This window comes from Capricornis sumatraensis, chromosome 7, assembly GCF_032405125.1.
Source record: "Capricornis sumatraensis isolate serow.1 chromosome 7, serow.2, whole genome shotgun sequence".
Taxonomy (NCBI): Eukaryota; Metazoa; Chordata; class Mammalia; order Artiodactyla; family Bovidae; genus Capricornis; species Capricornis sumatraensis.
Window position 1 is genome coordinate 59,119,155 of NC_091075.1, and position 18,838 is coordinate 59,137,992.

At 42.0% G+C, this 18,838-nt stretch overlaps 1 protein-coding gene across 1 annotated transcript in view; it reads left to right on the forward strand.

The window, feature by feature from the left end:
* The window catches only part of NWD2 (NACHT and WD repeat domain containing 2), a 228,536-nt gene that overhangs the window by 87,229 nt on the left and 122,469 nt on the right, over positions 1 to 18,838 (forward strand). The window contains exon 2 of the mRNA XM_068974766.1: positions 2,929 to 3,017. Coding sequence (XP_068830867.1) covers positions 2,929 to 3,017 — 89 coding nt within the window. The remainder of the gene's footprint in view (positions 1 to 2,928; positions 3,018 to 18,838) is intronic.

The following is an 18,838-nucleotide window of genomic DNA, read 5'->3' on the forward strand; positions in this document are numbered from 1 at the left end:
TATTTTAGTTCATTCACTTACTTCATGAAGCTGACTTTCTAAACCCTATCATTTATTTCCCAGAATTTCACAGTGTTGATTCTATATCCAACCAATGACACATTGGAATGTATGAAGCCTTTCTGTTTCTGGAGGTAATTTCAGAGAAGCATTGTCTGTCAGCTCAGTTTTATCACTTGTCCTTTTGTGGATTTTTTTTTCATTTACTCCTTCCTTAACTGAGTATGATTCTAGTCACTGGAGATGCAGCAGTGAAAGAGACAGAAAAAGGCTCTGAGTCCCATTGAACTCATGTGGCAGGTGGGGGAGACAGATGGTAAACAGCTGTCACCAGTAGTGATGAGTAATATGCAGAGAATTTGAAGAAGGTGGTGTGATAGAGAGGGCTTCTGTAGCTGGAGGGCTCAGGGGAGACCTCTGAGAAGGTGGCATTAAAGCTGACACTTGAGTGACAGGAGATGCTATGAGATGATCGTGGGATTGAGCATTCCAGGAGGAGGTCATGGCTAAAGCAAAGGTCACGAGTGAAAATGTAATCCAGAAACCAAATGAACACCAGTGCTGCTGGAGTGATGTGAACTAGACAAGTGGTAAGAAATGAGCTTAGGGAGGGAGAGGACAGTCAAGGTAAGGCGTGGGGATTTCATCTCAAGTTCCATGAAGAGATGCTGGAGGATTTTAAATGAGACAGTGATGTGATCAGACTTGTTCTTATAGGATTGGGCTGGCTGCTCTGTGGAGAATAGATGGATGGAGGCAAGTATGGAAACAGCAAGATAAGGTTCAACTGAGAGATGAGCTTGGCTTGCATCAGAGGTGAAGAGAAGTGGATAACTCAGATTTTTTGTTTCATAAGTATTAGGACTTTGGCATCCCTTAATCATTCAGGGAAGTTATTGCACTTGTCATTTTCAAATATTCTTTGCACAGTTACGTATTTTCCATGGCTAGAGCAAAGTGTGATATTTAGCTCTCTCGATTCAAATCCAAGTTCTCCAACTTAGTGGTCATATGACTTCAAGCATGTCTCTTAACCGCTTTATATTTGTTTCATCTTATATAAAAAATGGACTAGTAATCTTACTATTTCATAGGCTGTTGACAGAAGTGACTAAGAAAATGCACATAGAATTACTTAGCACACTACTAGTCTACAGTAAGAACTCAATGAATGTTAGTAATTAGATACTGGATTTCTGCGTTAGCCTTCTTACTAAGACACATTTAGGTCTCAGTACCCAGGAATAAAATTTACAGTAATAACATTTTTAAGAAGCAGATTTCTGCTCTTCATTTCATAATTTTTTCATGTATTATTAGAATACAGTTTTTTTTTAAATATCTTACCAGTAATCTTTGTTTAATATACTCCCAGGTTTCACATTAGGTAATCATTTTTAAAGTGACTTTTTGTTATCTGGGTTTTGAACATCTGTTGCCTTTTAGAGAGATTGAATATTATCAGTTTTACTGCAGGGTTTGTGTTTTCAACCCTTAAAACAGGGTGAAAGAGGATGGGCATGTGATGCCAAGATTATATAAATCATGTGAAAGCTTAGTTCCCCGCCTCCACTGGGGCCATAACAGCACCTGGTCACTGTTCAGGTGTGCCCTCCTCAAGCATGGTCCTCTCGCTTGTCCTGGGGACTTAGGTCCGTGTTGGATCCGTGGTGGGAAAAGACCCTGCTTGTTTGGATCACAGGGTAATCTCAAAGACCTTGTATAGAATCTTTGGTTCCCTTGTGGACACTGGTCCCTGTCACTCTGTTGAGCTGCCGCTGCATCTCAGACTCTCAGGACTGGTTGTTTGCCTCTCAAACAGGCTTGAGAACAGTAGGAAAGTAGAGTAGGTCAGTGCGGCATATGGTTGAGTTTGTATGCACAGATGTTGTTAGAGAATAACAAGGACAGTCTTTTAAATTGGTTCCTCAGTTATAAATGTGGCATGCAGATGTTTCATGGTTATGGCTGGGATTGAGGTACATTTAGCAAATGGAACTTTTTATGAGATAACACATTAACCTAATTTTGAAGAGCTCTGATTCTCATCTCCATCTGAAGTTACTTGGAGAGGGCAAGTCTGTCTTTGCTGTAAGCATCTTATAGCATCATCACTGATACGGAGCATCGTCCAGCACAGATGGAATCTGGAATCCCTTTCTGTGCAGAACATTCAACATTAAATACATACATATTTTGTGGTTCTTCCGGTTTCAGGTTCTCTGTTTCTTCTTGTATTTTTAATGACATAGATAATTTTTAAATATTTAATTTTGAAGCTTTTACACACTGTGGCACAGGTAAAACAGTCCCCTCTCTGATGTAACAGGTCCCTAAGCCCAGAGTGAAGATATTACTATTGAACCACTGGCAAGTTTTCAAGTACCCTGTGTGGAATCTGCTAGTTTTTAGATGTTGATGCCTACAGTTTGTCCCTCCTCATTATTGTGCTGATTGCACAGATGCTATTGTTTCTAAATGCTTTAGGAAATGATAGAGTCTAGATGTTTTGGGAAATCAGTAACTTATATGTGTGTGTGTGTGGAAACATTTATACTCAATGGAGTTATACCAGTAGTCTTATGATTTTTCCTTTTACCCTCTTTGAAAGTCAGTGTGGTTGTGGCCATTAAGAGATCAATGTGAGGGTCTCCATTGGTCTAGAGAATCAGCTGTGAATTCTCAGCTCTGCCAGCACCCGCAGAACTTACCAGGGGCCTCCCATCCGTCCTGTATGCCTGGTAGAGGGATCTCGGCTCTCCCTGGTCTGTGAAGAACAAGTCCCCTCCAGTAGATAAATATCCCATCATTTCACAGTGTAGCACCCCAGCTTGATTATATTCATGTTTATTTGTAAGCTTTCTTTTTTTCTGCTTCTTTTACATACGTGGACATAACTCACTTTCTGTGTTTGCTTTTCTACCACAGACACGGGAGCAGAAAGACAGGCCCTAAAAGAAAATGTGTATCCTAAATTGAGAGAATTCTGCAGAGAAAACTACGGATTAGAATTTCAGGTAACTATGATATTAATTTCACATTTAACTTTATCAGCTAAACAACTAATGTTTGTTTCTTGTTACAACTTAGGTGTTATAAAACACAAGTTTTAAGCTCTGAAAAATGTCATTTCTTTAAGCATGGATGAAAAGAAACACTGGAAAATAGAAGTAAAATATTTCATCATTTTTGAGGTTTTGCACTTTTACTCTCTGCTTCTTGGACCCTACTCATTACTGGCTCATCTTTTTCTTTGAACCATGTTTATTTGCTTTGTTGCTAACCTCCACTAAGATAAAAAGGCGAAGGTTGCAGAGTACCTGCCTTCACACTGGCATCTCTAGAAACATTGTGCATCTAAAAACTGAAACTGGGATTTCCCTGGCAGTCCAGTGGTTAGAGCACCATGCTTTCACTGCTGAGGGTATGAGTTCAGTCCAATAATGATGAGTAATGGGAACTAAGTCAGGGAGAATGAGTCAGGGAACTAAGATCCTACAAGCTGTGCAGCCCAGCCAAAAAAAAAAAAAAGGAAAAGAAAAAAAAATACAAATTGGGATCAGTGCTCTCACAAGTACTTCTTTTTGGCATCTTGACTAGTCCTTGCCTTCCGCTTCACCTTTTAGTTTTTATTCACATTGTCAAATGTCCTTTTTCCCAAGCATTTCAGAGTTTACCATTTACCAAGAAAAAATATCATCAGCATTTCAAGAAGCTGTAACTGTGCACATCATTGCTGAAATTCATAAACCTGGCATTGTAGACAACCATCAATTTGGCCATCTAATAGAGAAGTGCTAGGAGACATTGGGTCATATCCTGGACATCCAAAATTTTTTGAAGTAAATGTCTCCTGCAACAGATAGCATTATGTAGTGAGAATTTGTTAACTTCATTCACAGTGAACATCTTAACTGCTATCTGAACTACGTTTACATTGTTAAGTAAGGAGTATGGACTAGAGGTTTGTAGTGTAAGAGTACAAAATGTGCCATTGTTAATGGAAGAAAATTTCACCCTTCATTTGTTGCTTCCTGAATACTGTTGACCCTTGAACAATGCAAGGGTTAGAGGTGCTGACCCTCTGCACAGTTGAAAATCCATGTGTAACTTTACAGTCAGCCCTCTGCAGCCACAGTCCCTCTGTATCTGCCATCTCTCCATATCTATCTGCAGATTCAGTCAACCATGGATCATTTCATGCTATAGAACTCACTAGTAAAAAAGAGCCACACATAAGTGGACCCATGCAGTTAAAACCTGTGTTATTTCAAGAGTCAACTGTAAATATTTCATCTTGGTATACCTCATAATGCCTTCTAATATGATGTATAAAATAATAGTTTCAAAATGGCTTTAATCTTAATGCTTAGTATCCATCAGCAACAAGCTAATACAACACAAATATTGAAGAGTTACTCATAAGTCACTGTTTACTTGAAAAACTGTGAACCTAGATTCCTTGTTGTAAAATCAGCACTACTTTATACAAGGACTCTGGTTCTACCGATAACAGGGTCTCGACCGTTAAAAAAAAAAAGAAAAAAAAGGTATGTTGAAGTTTCCAAAGACTAAGACATTCCTTGGGGTCTCAGTTAGTATATAACCCAAGTATTCCTTGGATTCTACTGATAACAGGGTCTCGACTGTTAAAAAAAAAAGATGATATGTCAGAGTTTCCAAAAACTAAGACATTCCTTGGGGAATCAGTTAGTATAAAGAAATATGTCTAACATATCAATCCCATCTTTGAGTTTATTTGGGTTTTCATCACTTTTGTTAGTAGAAGGTTGAGCTGCAGAACAGCTGCCACAAAACATGAAATTGATTAGGATTAGGTGAAGGGGAAAAAATACACATTTTTGAAATTATAAGCAGATACAGGAGAAAACCAACCCTGGGATTTCTTTGGAAGGAATGATGCTAAAGCTGAAACTCCAGTGCTTTGGCCACCTCATGTGAAGAGTTGACTCATTGGAAAAGACTTTGATGCTGGGAGGGATTGGGGGCAGGAGGAGAAGGGGACGACAGAGGATGAGATGGCTGGATGGCATCACTGACTCGATGGACATGAGTCTGAGTGAACTCCGGGAGTTGGTGATGGACAGGGAGGCCTGGCGTGCTGCGATTCATGAGGTCGCAAAGAGTCGGACACGACTGAGCCACTGAACTGAACAGGAGAAGACAAATAAAGCCAAGGGAAAAATATAGAAAGGCAAGGTCCCTAGAAGAAATTAATGACAAGGATCATTCCAGGCAAGTATATTGAAACCATTGATGAGAGGTTCACAGCGGGGAAAACAGCATTGGGTAAAGTATGGCGTGGAATTGACTCCCAGCTCTTGACTGCGAGTGATTTAACCCACCCCCTTGTCCTTCACAGGCTTCTCTCATAGCTCAGTTGGTAAAGAATCCGCCTGCAATGCAGGAGATCCCGGTTTGGTTCCTGGGTCAGGAAGATCCCCTGGAGAAGGGATAGGCTACCCACTCCAGTATTCTTGGACTTCCCTTGTGGCTCAGCTGGTAAAGATTCCAGCTGCAAGAAAGGAGCCAGGGTTTGATCCCTGGGTTGGGAAGATCCCCTGGAGAAAGGAAAGACTACCCACTCCAGTGTTCTGGCCTGAAGAATTCCATGGACTATAGAGTGTATGGGGTCACAAAGAGTTGGACAAGACTGAGTGACTTTCACTTTCACTTTCTGGTCCTTCACTATCTAAAAAGAGTTGTGACAGCTTACAAATCTGAGGTTGTATTTGCTCTTTACCTTCCAAGCTTCTAAGCTCAAGTACATAATATCTGAATCTAAGAATATACCTCTTAGCATAGTCTTTCCTTATAGGTTGATTATAGATCTTGCGGAGGCTGTGTTGGGCTCACTGTGTATGGTTCTTGGAACCATAAAGAAATGGTTCTCTTTTCCAACTGCAGCAGAATGTGCCAGAAGCTTCATAAAAAAAAAAAAATAGTTTACCTGTACCGAGTCCTGAATTCCATCTCTGTGCACTGAACACAGGAGAAATGTATTTCCGAGAATTACTCAGACATACCAAGCTCTTTCATGCCTTCTTGCCTTTGCTGTTCTCACTGCCTATAGTGCTTTTCTTCTGGTACTTCCTCTGCTTCACCTCCTAAGTCCTACTCATGGAGACTCCTCCTGCCTCACCTTAAGTCATGCCCCTCTTGTTCTTACCTACTTCTCTGCAACTGTGTGTCTTTCCATTTGGTTCCCTGACGACTTCAAGCCTATTCCCATTTAAGGATTTTGCACTGGCTGTTCTCTCTGTAGGAATGCTCACTGCTTCATCTTTACATGGGTGCTTTCTCACTGTTCTTCAAGTCTCTGCTTAAATGCCATTTCCTCGAGATGCTTCTATAATGACTCAATCTAAAATAACCCCCTAGGTGTGCTCTCTTTTATATCAGCCTATTTTAGTTCTTTGCATAGCATATGTCAGTGTTGGATATTTTTCTTATTTACTCATGTATTGGCTTTCTTGCTTCAAGAAGCAAGAAACAATCTTTCTCTCAAGATTGTTCCACAAGTACAGAGACTTGTCTGTCTTCATGACAGCTACATTTCCTGATGCTAGAATAATGCCTGGCTCATAGTAACACTCCAAAACAATGAGTTGAATGACCAACCATTATCTGCTTAAAGAATCATTCTCTGAGAGCCCTATTCCTCTTGGCTTATGCCACATACCCAGATCCCCTAAAACCCTGTGCATAACTCCCAGTCATTCATCTGGTTCATTTAAGAAGTGTTTGTTGACCATCAGCAACATGCCAGACAACATTCCAAGTGCTGGGAATACAGGAAGAAATCATCAGACCCTCTTTCTGTGGAGCTTTGAATATTGTTGAGAGAGGCAGACAATAAATGGTAAATTCCAGTGGTAATAGATGCATTTTATTGAATAAATGCTTTTTAAAAAAGTAAAGCATGATAAAGGGGGGTAGGGAATACTGGGTGGTCAGAGAAGGACTCAGTCATAAGATAGCCTTTGAGCAGATATCTCCAGAAAGTGATAGAGAAAATCATGCAGATGTTTTGGAAGGAAAATCCCAGACATAGGCAACCAGAAAAGGGGTTTTGGATGAGAATGTGTTCAGAACATTCTGGTCTTGTTAAAAAGGCCAAGTAGTGAGTTGAGTAAGGGAAATGATTGTAGGAGATGACATCAAAGGGCAGATCATATGGAAATTTACGGACTGAGATTAAGGACTTACAGTTTTCCTCACTAAGAGGGGGAAGACATGATATGATTTATGTTTAACAGGTTCAGGGAGCTGGTAAGGGGTGGGAAGTGATGGCAGAAGCAGGAAGATGGTGCAAGTAAGAAGTCATCATGGTACAGACTAGAATGAGCAGTAAGGAGATATCTGGCTAGATGAATTTTTCATCACCTGTCTATATAGTCTCAAAGTCCTCAGGACTGGAATTGTGTCTTGTTCAACTTATCCCAGTATTCAAGTAGCTGACACATAGTGAGCCATTTGGGGTTAAATCTTTGTTGAACTAAGTTGATAGACTATGGAGTTACACTTTAACAGTGTCATGTACTTTTATCTCTGTGCCTGTTTGGCAAACTGTTTGCTGCTGCTGCTAAGTCGCTTCAGTCATGTCCGATTATGTGCGACCCCATAGATGGCAGCCCACCAGGCTCCCCCGTCCCTGGGATTCTCCAGGCAAGAACACTGGAGTGTGTTGCCATTTCCTTCTCTAAACTGTTTTAGTGTTTCTTTTATTTAGTAGTCAGTATTAGTATTAGTATTTAGTATTTCTTTTATTTTTAAATTTAAACTAAGAGTTTTTTGGCTGCCCTGGCTCCTGGTTGCTGCATGTGGGCTTTCTCTAGTGGCAGTACATGGGCTTCCCTTTGCATTGGCTTCCCTTGTTGCATGGGCACAGGCTCTGGGGCACATGGGCTTTAGTTGTTCCATCTTTGGGGCTCTAGAGTGTAGGCTCAGTAGTTGTGGTGCACAGGCCTAGTTGCCCCTTGGCATGTGAGCTCCTAGTCCCCCGACCATGGATCAAACCCTTGTCCCCTGCATTGCAAGGCAAATTCTTAATCACACCACCAGGTAAGTCCCTAAAATAAGATTTTTAATGAAAATGCATCAGCCTGTCTGATTATGTGAACTTCAGCTAATTCCATGTGTGATATATACCTAGTTGACTGCTCAGAGATGGGACCATTCAATAAAAAGAATGTCAAACCTACTCAGAGTAGAATCCATACGTGGCTCAGGGAAAGACAGGGTATGTAAGTAAGAGGTTATTTGATTGGCCAGTGTTCAGTAAGTGCCCATGGCTATGGAAAAGAGGATAGAAAGGAAGAACAGGGAAATAAATGGGGAAAAATAAAGTCAGATTGGGGTAAAAGCAGGTGGTACAGGACCCAGTAAATAAAGGGCTTTAATTATATGTCCACGGGCCATCCATCTTGCTTTCAGATGCTTTCTGTCCATTCTCACTGCTGAGCCCCTGATCTAACACTCATTGCTTCAAAAAATCAAATGAGCAAAGACAATCCTAACTTATCTTGGTCTCTGCTTTACCCACAGTAGGTTGCAAGTCCTAGAGGAAGAGACTAGTCCTCACTTATTTTTAAGTCCCCAGGGCTTGGGAAGAAGATTCAACATTTACTGGATTTGGTAAAAGTGTGTCAGCAGAACTGCCTTACACCATCATCCTACTTGAGTTTTCCTATACATTACCAGAGTAACCATACTTAAATGTAAGGTTGTCAGTTTCTTTGCTTAAAACCTTACAGTGGCTCCCTGCTGCTTACAGGCTCCCTCTATACTAGGATCCCAGCTGTCTTTCCACCTTCATCCACCCATTCTTCCCAGAATAAACAGGCCATCCTCGACCTTTCCTTGGAGCGCATCTTGCCATTTAGTCATTCCTGACTTTAAAAGCTCATTTGCTGCATCTGTTTCAGTTTTCCTTTCTTATTACAAATACTCTTTCTCCTGTGCTTCCTGCCCTTCAGAATCCAGCTCCAGGCCTTGCTTTCTAAGAAGTTTTTTTCAGATTCCCAAATATCCCCTTTCTCCTGCCTGAGTTCTTAGCAGTCTCCCCCATCCCAGCACTGCAGGTACCCTGAGCAGGAGTACACCTGATGAGGGCAGGGACCTCTAACAGTACCTGATTGATCTGGGCACTTAGCCGCTGGTGCATTTTGAAAGCAATTTCATTTGAGTCCAGCCACTCAACTTAGTATCATTTCTTAAGAATTCCTTCTGATAGCAAACATTTTGAGCACGCGCCTCATATTTATCTCACATCATCTTAGAAACCAAGGCTTTCCTGATAGCTCAGTTGGTAAAGAATCCACCTGCTATGCAGGAGACCCCAGTTCGATTCCTGGGTCAGGAAGATTCCCTGGAGAAGGGATAGGCTAACCACTCCAGTTATTCTTGGACTTCCCTTGTGGCTTAACCAGTAAAGAATTCGCCCGCAATGCGGGAAAGCTGGGTTCGATCCCTGGGTTAGGAAGATCCCCTGGAGAAGGGAAAGGGTACCCACTCCAGACATGGAGTCACGAAGAGTCAGACATGACTGAGTGACTTTCACTTCACTTCTTCCTAGTAATCCTGTCTTCTTTTCTTCACCTTTAGCATCCGTTAAACCCCAAATACCTGCGGATTTTCCTCCTAAATATTTCTTCAGTCTGTGCCGTCTGTCCTAGTCTGTATTACTGTCACCTTGATTATGCAGTAGACTATCCTGCTGGCCTGTTTACCTTCATCTCCTCCTCCTCTTCCCAACGTCAATCCCTCCATCCCCGGACCTCCTCCATCGTATTACTGCTCTGGTATCTCTGAAATACAAATCGACTCTTTCATCCACAAGACACGTTTTGTACTTCTCAGCCTGAAGTCTGAGGTTCTCTTTTCCATTTCCCCCATTGCCCACCCCAATCTACTACCAAGTCCTGTCTGGCCCCTCCTCCACAGGCAGCCTGTTTTAGCCTTTATAATCTACATTTGTGGGCTTCCCCGGTGGCTCAGTGTTAAAGAATCTGCTTGCAATGCAGGAGACCTGGGCTTGATCCCTGGGTCGGGAAGATCCCTTGGAGAAGGAAATGGCAACCCACTCCAGTATTCTTGCCTGGGAATCCCATGGACAGAGTAGTCTGGCAGGCTACAGTGCATGGGATTGGAAAGAGTCAGACATTACTTAGTGACTCAGTAACAACAATCTATGTTCAGTTTCCCAAATAGATTCTTTTTATTCCCCTGAGTCTCCAGACTCACTGTGCCCTCTGTGTGGTGTACCCTTAAATTGTCCCCCATGCCAATGACTAGAAAATTTTCTACTTTAATAGCATGTATCATATTGTTTTAATTGCTTTTAAAAGGTTTTTCCCCCCCCCCCCCACTAACTGGAAGCTCCTTGAGGTCAGAAGTCATATTATTTATATATTTTTATCACCAGTCTCTTTTAGAGAACCTGTTTCATCTTATATACATAATAAATGTTGATTACAGTGAATTGATTGATTAAATGAATAAGACCCAGAAGCTGAGAGTCTTGACCAGGGCTGTGCAAAAGAAATATAATGGGAGGCACAGGTACAAGTCACAAATGCAATTAAATTTTCCAACTACATTTTAAAAAGGAAAAGGAAAACAAATTTTTTAAGAATGTATTTTATTTAAGTCATTTTATATCCAAAGCATCATTTCAACATATCAGTTCAGTTCAGTCGCTCAGTCGTGACCGACTCTGCGACCCCATGAATCGCAGCACACCAGGCCTCCCTGTCCATCACCATCTCCCAGAGTTCACTCAAACTCATGCCCATCAAGTTGGTGATGCCATCCAGCCATCTCATCCTCTGTCGTCAACTTCTCCTCCTGCCGCCAATCCCTCCCAGCATCAGAGTCTTTTCTAATGAGTCAACTCTTCACATGAGGTGGCCAAAGTACTGGAGTTTCAGCTTTAGCATCAGTCCTTCCAAAGAACACGCAGGGCTAATCTCCTTTAGGATGGACTGGTTGGATCTCCTTGCAGTCCAAGGGACTCTCAAGAGTCTTCTTCAACACCACAGTTCAAAAGCATCAATGCTTCGGCACTCAAGCTTTCTTCACAGTCCAACTCTTGCATCATACATGACTGGAAAAACCATAGCCTTGACTAGACGGACCTTTGTTGGCAAAGTAATGTCTCTGCTTTTCAATATGCTATCTAGGTTGGTCAGAACTTTTCTTCCAAGGAGTAAGTATCTTTTAATTTCATGGCTGCAGTCACCATCTACAGTGATTTTGGAGCCCAAGAAAATAAAGTCTGACACTGTTTCCACTGTTTCCCCATCTGTTTGCCATGAAGTGATGGGACCGGATGCCATGATCTTTGTTTTCTGAATATTATGAGCTTTAAGCCAACTTTTTCACTCTCCTCTTTCACTTTCATCAAGAGGCTTTTTAGTTCCTCTTCACTTTCTGCCAAAAGGGTGGTGTCATCTGCATATCTGAGGTTATTGATATTTCTCCCAGCAATCTTGATTCCAGCTCGTGCTTCTTCCAGCCCAGCTTTTCTCAGGATGTACTCTGCATGGAAGTTAAATAAGCAGGGTGACAATAGACAGCCTTGTGTACACTGGACTTTGAAAACTTAGTGTGAAAAAAGGATATAGGATAACTCAGTAATTTTTATGTTGCTTATTTCAACATACATATGAGTACATATTTTATACTCATAACACATCCTGATTCAGACTGGCCACATTTCAGGTGCTCAGCAGCCGTATGTGGTCAGTGGCTTCCATGTGGGTCTGTGAAGTTCGAGAGGGGGTGGTCAGGGTGAGGCCATTCTAACAGGGAGGAGAGCCCAGGGATGTGTCCTGCTGCAGGTGATGGAGAGACTTCATTAGAGGAGCTGCAGTGGGGATGGAAATTCATTTGAACATGTTTAAAAAAATCCAGATGATTCAGAAAATAATTTTTCACTAGTCACATTAGTAACTCATATTTGATCACTTTGGGACACTGCACCAGTAGAGTATGTCAACAGCAAAACACACACACACAGTGTAAAAGCCATGAATCATGTTTTTTGGTGTCTCACTGTGGACTGTAGCCCAGGAGACAGCCTCTCAGAGAGCTCTGAGAAACTGTTCCAAGGGGTAAGGGGAGATGGGTACATCTGTGATTTTGGCAAAGTAATGAGCATGCAATAAACCATGCATCTCAGTAGAAGGTTGCTTCTGGTCACCAGGAACAGGTATCTTAACTAATGACTTTAGTGCTTTTCTAACTATGGAAAGATGCAAAAATCCAGGTTCATAAAATTTATATGAAGGCCTATCCCACCAGGTTCCCCAGAATACAGAGGGCTCCAGTCTTCTTTCAGGGTATGTTGAAGGTCAGTGACTCCAGTGGCTAATGACTTAATTCTTGTAGAACTGGATGGTGAGCAACTTTCTACAGTTGTCAGGTTCATAACCTGAAATAGTTAATGCAACTTTCAAATATGCTGTGGAATTGGGACTAAGTAACTAAATTAGGCAACAGACTAAAGCTTATGGTCAAGAAGTTCGTTTGCCTGCTATCTTAAGACTTAAATTTACTTGAAATTAAAAAAGGAAGGTGATGGAAATGCTTATTTCCCAGTATTAGATGAACAGTCCTTGTCTTGATAAGTGCCATTTGTTACCTATTTCAGTGTTGCTAAATATGGATTTTTTTTTTTTATTTCCCAAAAACTCTTGCAATTATCTGTAACAACTTGGTTTCAGAGCAGGAACTCCTGGGCTGGCCCAGTCCTTTTCCTTCTCTCCGCCAGGCAAGTGTTGAGTTCCTAGTGTGTAGGGAAGTGTGAGTGAACTCTGCAGCTCCAGTCAGTAGGAAGACCTTGCCAAACCTGCTCTCTGCCCCACGTTGACATTATGGTACTGCTTGAAGGCACCAGAATGACCAGTGCTCATCCTTGGTGAAGGTGCTTCCTGAGGCCCCTTTGGTTTAGAATTTTCTCTTCTTTGCTTGAGGTTCCATCTCTTCATATTTCCTTTGGTAGCACAGGTCCAGACCTATCTGCCTTTTTTCATCTCTAGACCCCGAGTTAGATGTCATCTTCTAAGCTGGTGCCTGTGTGAGTGAGCCTCATGTCAGCATCTCTACCTCCTGCTCTCTAGAGTTACAGGAAGGTAATTACATATGCTTCCACCTCATTGACTATACTAAAGCCTTTGACTGTGTGGATCACAAAAAACTGTGGAAAATTCTTAAAGAGACAGGAATACCAGACCACCTTACCTGCCTCCTGAGAAATCTATATGCAGGTCAATAAACAACAGTTAGACATAGAACAACAGACTGGTTCAAAATTGGCAAAGGAGTACATCAAGGCTGTATATCGTCACCCTGCTTATTTAACTTATATACAGAGTATATCATGAGAAAGGCCCGGCTGGATGAAGCAGAAGCTGGAATCAAGATTGCCAGGAGAAACATCAATAACCTCAGATACGCAGATGACACCATCCTTAGGGCAGAAAGTGAAGAGGAACTGAAGAGTCTCTTGATGAAAGGGAAAGAGGAGAGTGGAAAAAGCTGGCTTAAAGCTCAACAGTCAGAAATCCAAGATCTGGCATCCTGTCCCATCACTTCATGGCAAATAGATGGGGAAACAATGGAAACAGTAAGAGACTTTATTTTCTTAGGCTCCAAAACCACTGCAGATAGTGACTGCAGCCATGAAATTAAAAGACACTTGCTCCTTGGAAGAAAAGCTGTGACCAACCTAGGAAGCATATTAAAAAGCAGAGACATTACTTTGCCAACGAAGGTCCGTCTAGTCAAAGCTGTGGTTTTTCCAGTAGTCATGTATGGATGTGAGAGTTGGACCATAAAGAAAGCTGAGCACCAAAAAATTGATGCTTTTGGACCATGATGTTGGAGAAGACTCTTGAGAGTCCCTTGAACTGCAAGGATATCAAACCAGTCAATCCTAAAGGAAATCAGTCCCGAATAGTCATTGTAAGGTCTGATGCCAAAGCTGAAGCTCCAATACTTAGGCCACCTGAAGCAAAGAACTGACTCCTTTGAAAAGACCCTGATGCTGGGAAAGATTGAAGGCAAGAGGAGAAGGGGCAACAGAGGATGAGATGGTTGGATGGCATCACCAACTCGATGGACATGAGTTTGAGCAAGCTCTGGGAGTTGGTGACGGACAGGGAAGCCTGGTGTGCTGCAGTCCATGGGGTCACAGATTCGGACACAACTGAGCAACTGAACAGAATTGAATTGTTTTTTGATGTTAAAGTATCAAAAATGGAACCCATCTTTCTCCCTTTGCCCAGTTTCCCAGTTGTTACCATTCCTCAGTCTTCTAGACTTTAAAATCTTAGCTCACAGTCCATTCTACACCCTTTACAACCTAGATCCAAATAGCTGTTCCCTTTGATTCACTGGACATAGTGTTTCCTAGTAGTTCGCCGTGTCTTTTGATTTCACAGGGCTCTGTCTTTACTCAGGCTTCCATATCTTGATAGCTGAATGTCTATGGTAACATTTTCTTGATCTTTCCTTACCCTGGGTGGTGTTGTGTTCTGATCCAGACTGTACACAGTAGCTACTCACATAATCTTGTTTGAACTGTATTTACCAAATTTCATTCATTCTAAGATGCATGTTTTTTCATTTCAGAAATTAGTGTTTGTCTTACAAATAGTATGTCATCGTGTAATTGACAGTGCATTTCTTTTTTAGTGGAATGTACAATATTAGAGCAGCCTACTACTGGTGATGCTTTGTATTCAGTAGGATATAACACTTTACGTAACTTATGGGATACAGTGGAAATAGCATATGTTTCTCTGTTAGAAAGACTAGAACTCAAATTCTAGGTCTGCAAATTATCCTGTGAGTCTGGGGAAATTGTTTGATCATTTTGCCACACAGCTGACCCCTCTGAAAAATGAATGGGATAGTACTTATCTTCCAGGATTGTTATGAGAATTCAGTGAGAGAACACAGCATACCTGGCATGTGGAAAGCACTTAACCAATGTTCTTTTTTTTTTTTAATCCATATTTTAAGTCTTTCTCTTGATTAAGAATCTGGCATAATGAAATTATTCACATGCATTTTTCCTTTGCCTTTTTTTAATATGGTAAAAGGCCTTTGATCAAGACATCTGCCTGGGGTGGTGCTTTGTGTCTGGTGCAGAAGGAATGTGAAAAGGAAGAATATTCAAAAAATATGTCTTGTACACAAGAAAGGCTTATGCAGCCAGAAAAAAACCTTGGAAGTCACACTATTAGCTTGTAAGAAGATAGGTCTAAATTCCTTAAATCACTTATTTAGCATATCAGTCAGCACTGAGGACTCTGACCCTGGAGATCTGCTACAGTAGAGAAGAAGGCCCAGCTTGTCAGTAAGGCAGAGCTAGGACCCGCCTGACAAGGTCCCTAGGAAAATGATGAAGGAGACAGAGGGGCAGAGTTCAGTAGACTTGCTAGCCCATCCCCTTTCTAAGTGCTGGGCTTCAGAAAAGGGGAGGTGGGTTAGATAAATGAGAACAGCTTGCCTCTGCTCTCTGCTTAGGACTCTGGAAAGGACTCACAGCAGTCCCCGCCCTGCCCCTACCTCTGCCAGCAGACCCAGATGTGGCCACAGATGGCCATGGCAACAGGAGGTCATGAGATTTACCTTCTCAAGCTACCCTCAATTACCATGTATCACATATGCTGAGATAGAGCTACTGTTATTCTCGAAGACAGGTAGAGGTGAACACACCTCTCCTAGGGTGGAAACACTGGATGGAGGGTGGGCCCAAGGCCTGGCTTTCTCCTCAGCAGGGCAGGGTGGCTGTAGTTGGCTGCAGGGTAGTACCAGGCTCTGACCAATCTGAGAGGGAAAGGCCAGTATACCTAGGTTAGAGCTGCCCCAACCAGCCATGCTGCCAGTGATGGCCATCACCTGGGACTGTGCCCTGGTGATCCATTTTTCCCTTTCAGGATATGAGGCCACCCAGATATCATCTTAGGAAAAGAAGGAGGGGATGGGGAAGCTGCAGTTTTTCCAAGAGTCAGCATCTTGATTCAAAAAAGAATAAGCACTTAGTAAAGAGTCATTGGAAATATCAATTCAAACTAGGGTTTAAACTGAATAGAACAGAAGCTCATTTTATCCTGATAACCAGAGGATAGAGACTTAGACAGCAGACCAAACCAACTTTAGACAAAATAAAGAAGTTATATTCTCTGTGTCCATCCAAGATGTACACAGGTCAGTGAAATTATGTGAGTCTTATATTAGTTTGACCTCACTAATAATTACTGAACCAGGCAATTCCTTAGTCTCACACTGAGGGTCCATCATCAGTTGTGTTGACATGCTTTTCCTCTACTGCACCTTCTTCCACCACCACCCTCAAGTTCAGTTGAGCCCAGTCTCCTCTATATTCATTTTTCCCTCCTGACTGCCTGCCTGCTCAAGAATCTCAAAATGCATTTTGCTTCCTGAGTTGCCAAAATACATCATGGGCTTTGTAATTGACAGGATGTGTTGTCATGCCCTTGGTCCTTTCTCCACATTGTCAACTAATCACTCCTTTTCCATTTTCCATTAATCAAGTGTGTGCTTCTTTCTAAAGTGAAATGCATCTCCCCTTATTGAATCACACATCATTTCACTCAGGCCAGCACTTCAATTTGTCTAGCTTGCTTCGCATTTCGGTTCTGTCTGTCAAAGCCTGGGCAGGTCTTACCAAGATTGCTATTCTGTAAAAGTCTTATAAGCGTGTTACATCATCCTGCTCCCATCCATGAGCCAGTTTATAAAAAGGGGGAAAGGAAGATTAGTAGATAGTAGAGGTGATAAAAGGAAAAAAAAGCATTATGTCACCATTGACCTTCCTTGCTCCAGCTGAATTTTGAATACTGGCTCAACATTTCTGCAGTATGGAATGGTTCCTCTAGAATTCTCAGGCCTGACTTCCCAAGACAGGATTTTTTTTCCTCCTTTACTTTGTGCACATAGCTGATCGTCTGTAGAGCAGCGGCATTGTGGGAAACTCCAGAATTTATTGGAGGAGCTGTACTTTGCTGAACATGTAACTCTGCTAAATTGTGACTGTCCCTTACTCAAACTCTGGAAATCACCCAAGAGGATTAGTCCCTCAATAAATAGAATGAGAGATCCCCATTTCCAGGTGACACTTAAGTAACCCAGGCAGGTCCAATCACCATGAAGTCTTTCTCAAACTCTGAACACATGGCAGCTATTTCTTTCCATCCTTATTTTCTATTTCTTATAGAAAGGAGAGGAGACCTTTTAACAAGTCTTTGCACAGTTGAAGAACATTCATTTAAGAGGTCTGCTCTGTCAATAAGCAGTTATAAACAACTGACAAAGTAACTGAAGCCCAGTTTTCTTATCTGTAAAGCAAAGTGTTTCTTCAGCCCAATCTTGTTTCCTCTCAGCTCCCGAAATGACGATGCCTCGACCTTCTGTCTGTATTGGCAGGCCACATCACCTTTCTGTCACTGCTGCTCTATCTAGAGGTGCCTCTAGATACCCGCTCTGAAGTACAGTCTCCTGTGCCTGTATCCTTCAGGTCCAGACTCCTGTCTTACTTCCTCATAATGTCTGCCCCACATCCCCAGGGCAGGTTACAGCACTTGGGTCCCATGGGCTTCACTCATTTATTCATAGACAATTACTGAGCCTCTGCTCTGCTTAGGCCAAGTTGTGCAGAAGATATTCTAGTGTTGAAAACACACCTAGTCCCTGCCCTCAGGGAGTTTACAGTCTCACAGAGAATACAGTCATCACAGTCATCATGATGATGATGATGATGACGGGGTGGTGCTTGCTGCAGAGGAAATGCACAGAGCTTGGGCACACATGATGGGGATGCCTCGTGGAACCTAGAGGCACAGGAAGGCCAGCTGAGGAACTGGTACCAGTCTGTGCCAAATTCTGAAGGCTGGGTAGATGGCCAAGTTAATAAGAAGACCATTTCTGGCAAAAGGAACATATTTTCATAAGCAAATTTGGGAAGGAACTTTATGTAGCACTCACTGTCTGCCAGGCACTTATTCTAAGTGCAGTATGTATATTAACTTGTTTAATCTTTCCTAGGAGCCTAGGAGGTAAATTCTATCTTTGCATTTTGTTAGATAAGGACACTTAGAAATATTGAAAGTAACTATTAGAGATCCCACAGCAAATAAGTGGCAGAGTCAGAATGTGAATCAGTGCTATTTGGCCCTAGGGTCTGTGTTAATTAGTGTACCAAAAAGCCTCTTATATATTCATGAAAATGTATATAAATGTTTAGGTATATAATTTATACCTGTATATATGTAAGTGTATGTGCATATATAAATGTGTACTCACATATACATGTGTTGTACAAATGTGTGTGAGGAATATACAGCTGGAACGTGACCCATGAGTGACAACATGGCATAAGGTGAAGTTGGAGGAGAATCCCTGTGGATAGAGGAGCCTGGCCGGCTACAGTCCATGAGGTCGCACAGAGTTGGACACGACTGAGCGACTAAGCACAGCTCAGCTCATGCAGGGTCTCATAAATCAGGTCACAGATTCTAGACTCTGTCTTCAGGTGATAGGGAGCATAAGCCTGGAAAGTGCTAGAAAGCAATGTTAGCAGCCCAGGTTCAGACCCCACATCTGCTGCTTGCTACCTGTGTGACTGTGAGCAAGTTACTTCTCTAGGCCTCAGCCTTTTCATTTACAAACTAGGGATAATATTTCTGCTTATTCCTATGTTTTAAGGAGTAAGTAAGTTATTCTGTGTAGTGTCTCTTAGAATGAAAGGAAATCTTAACTAGGGCATCAGATTTGCATTTTAAAA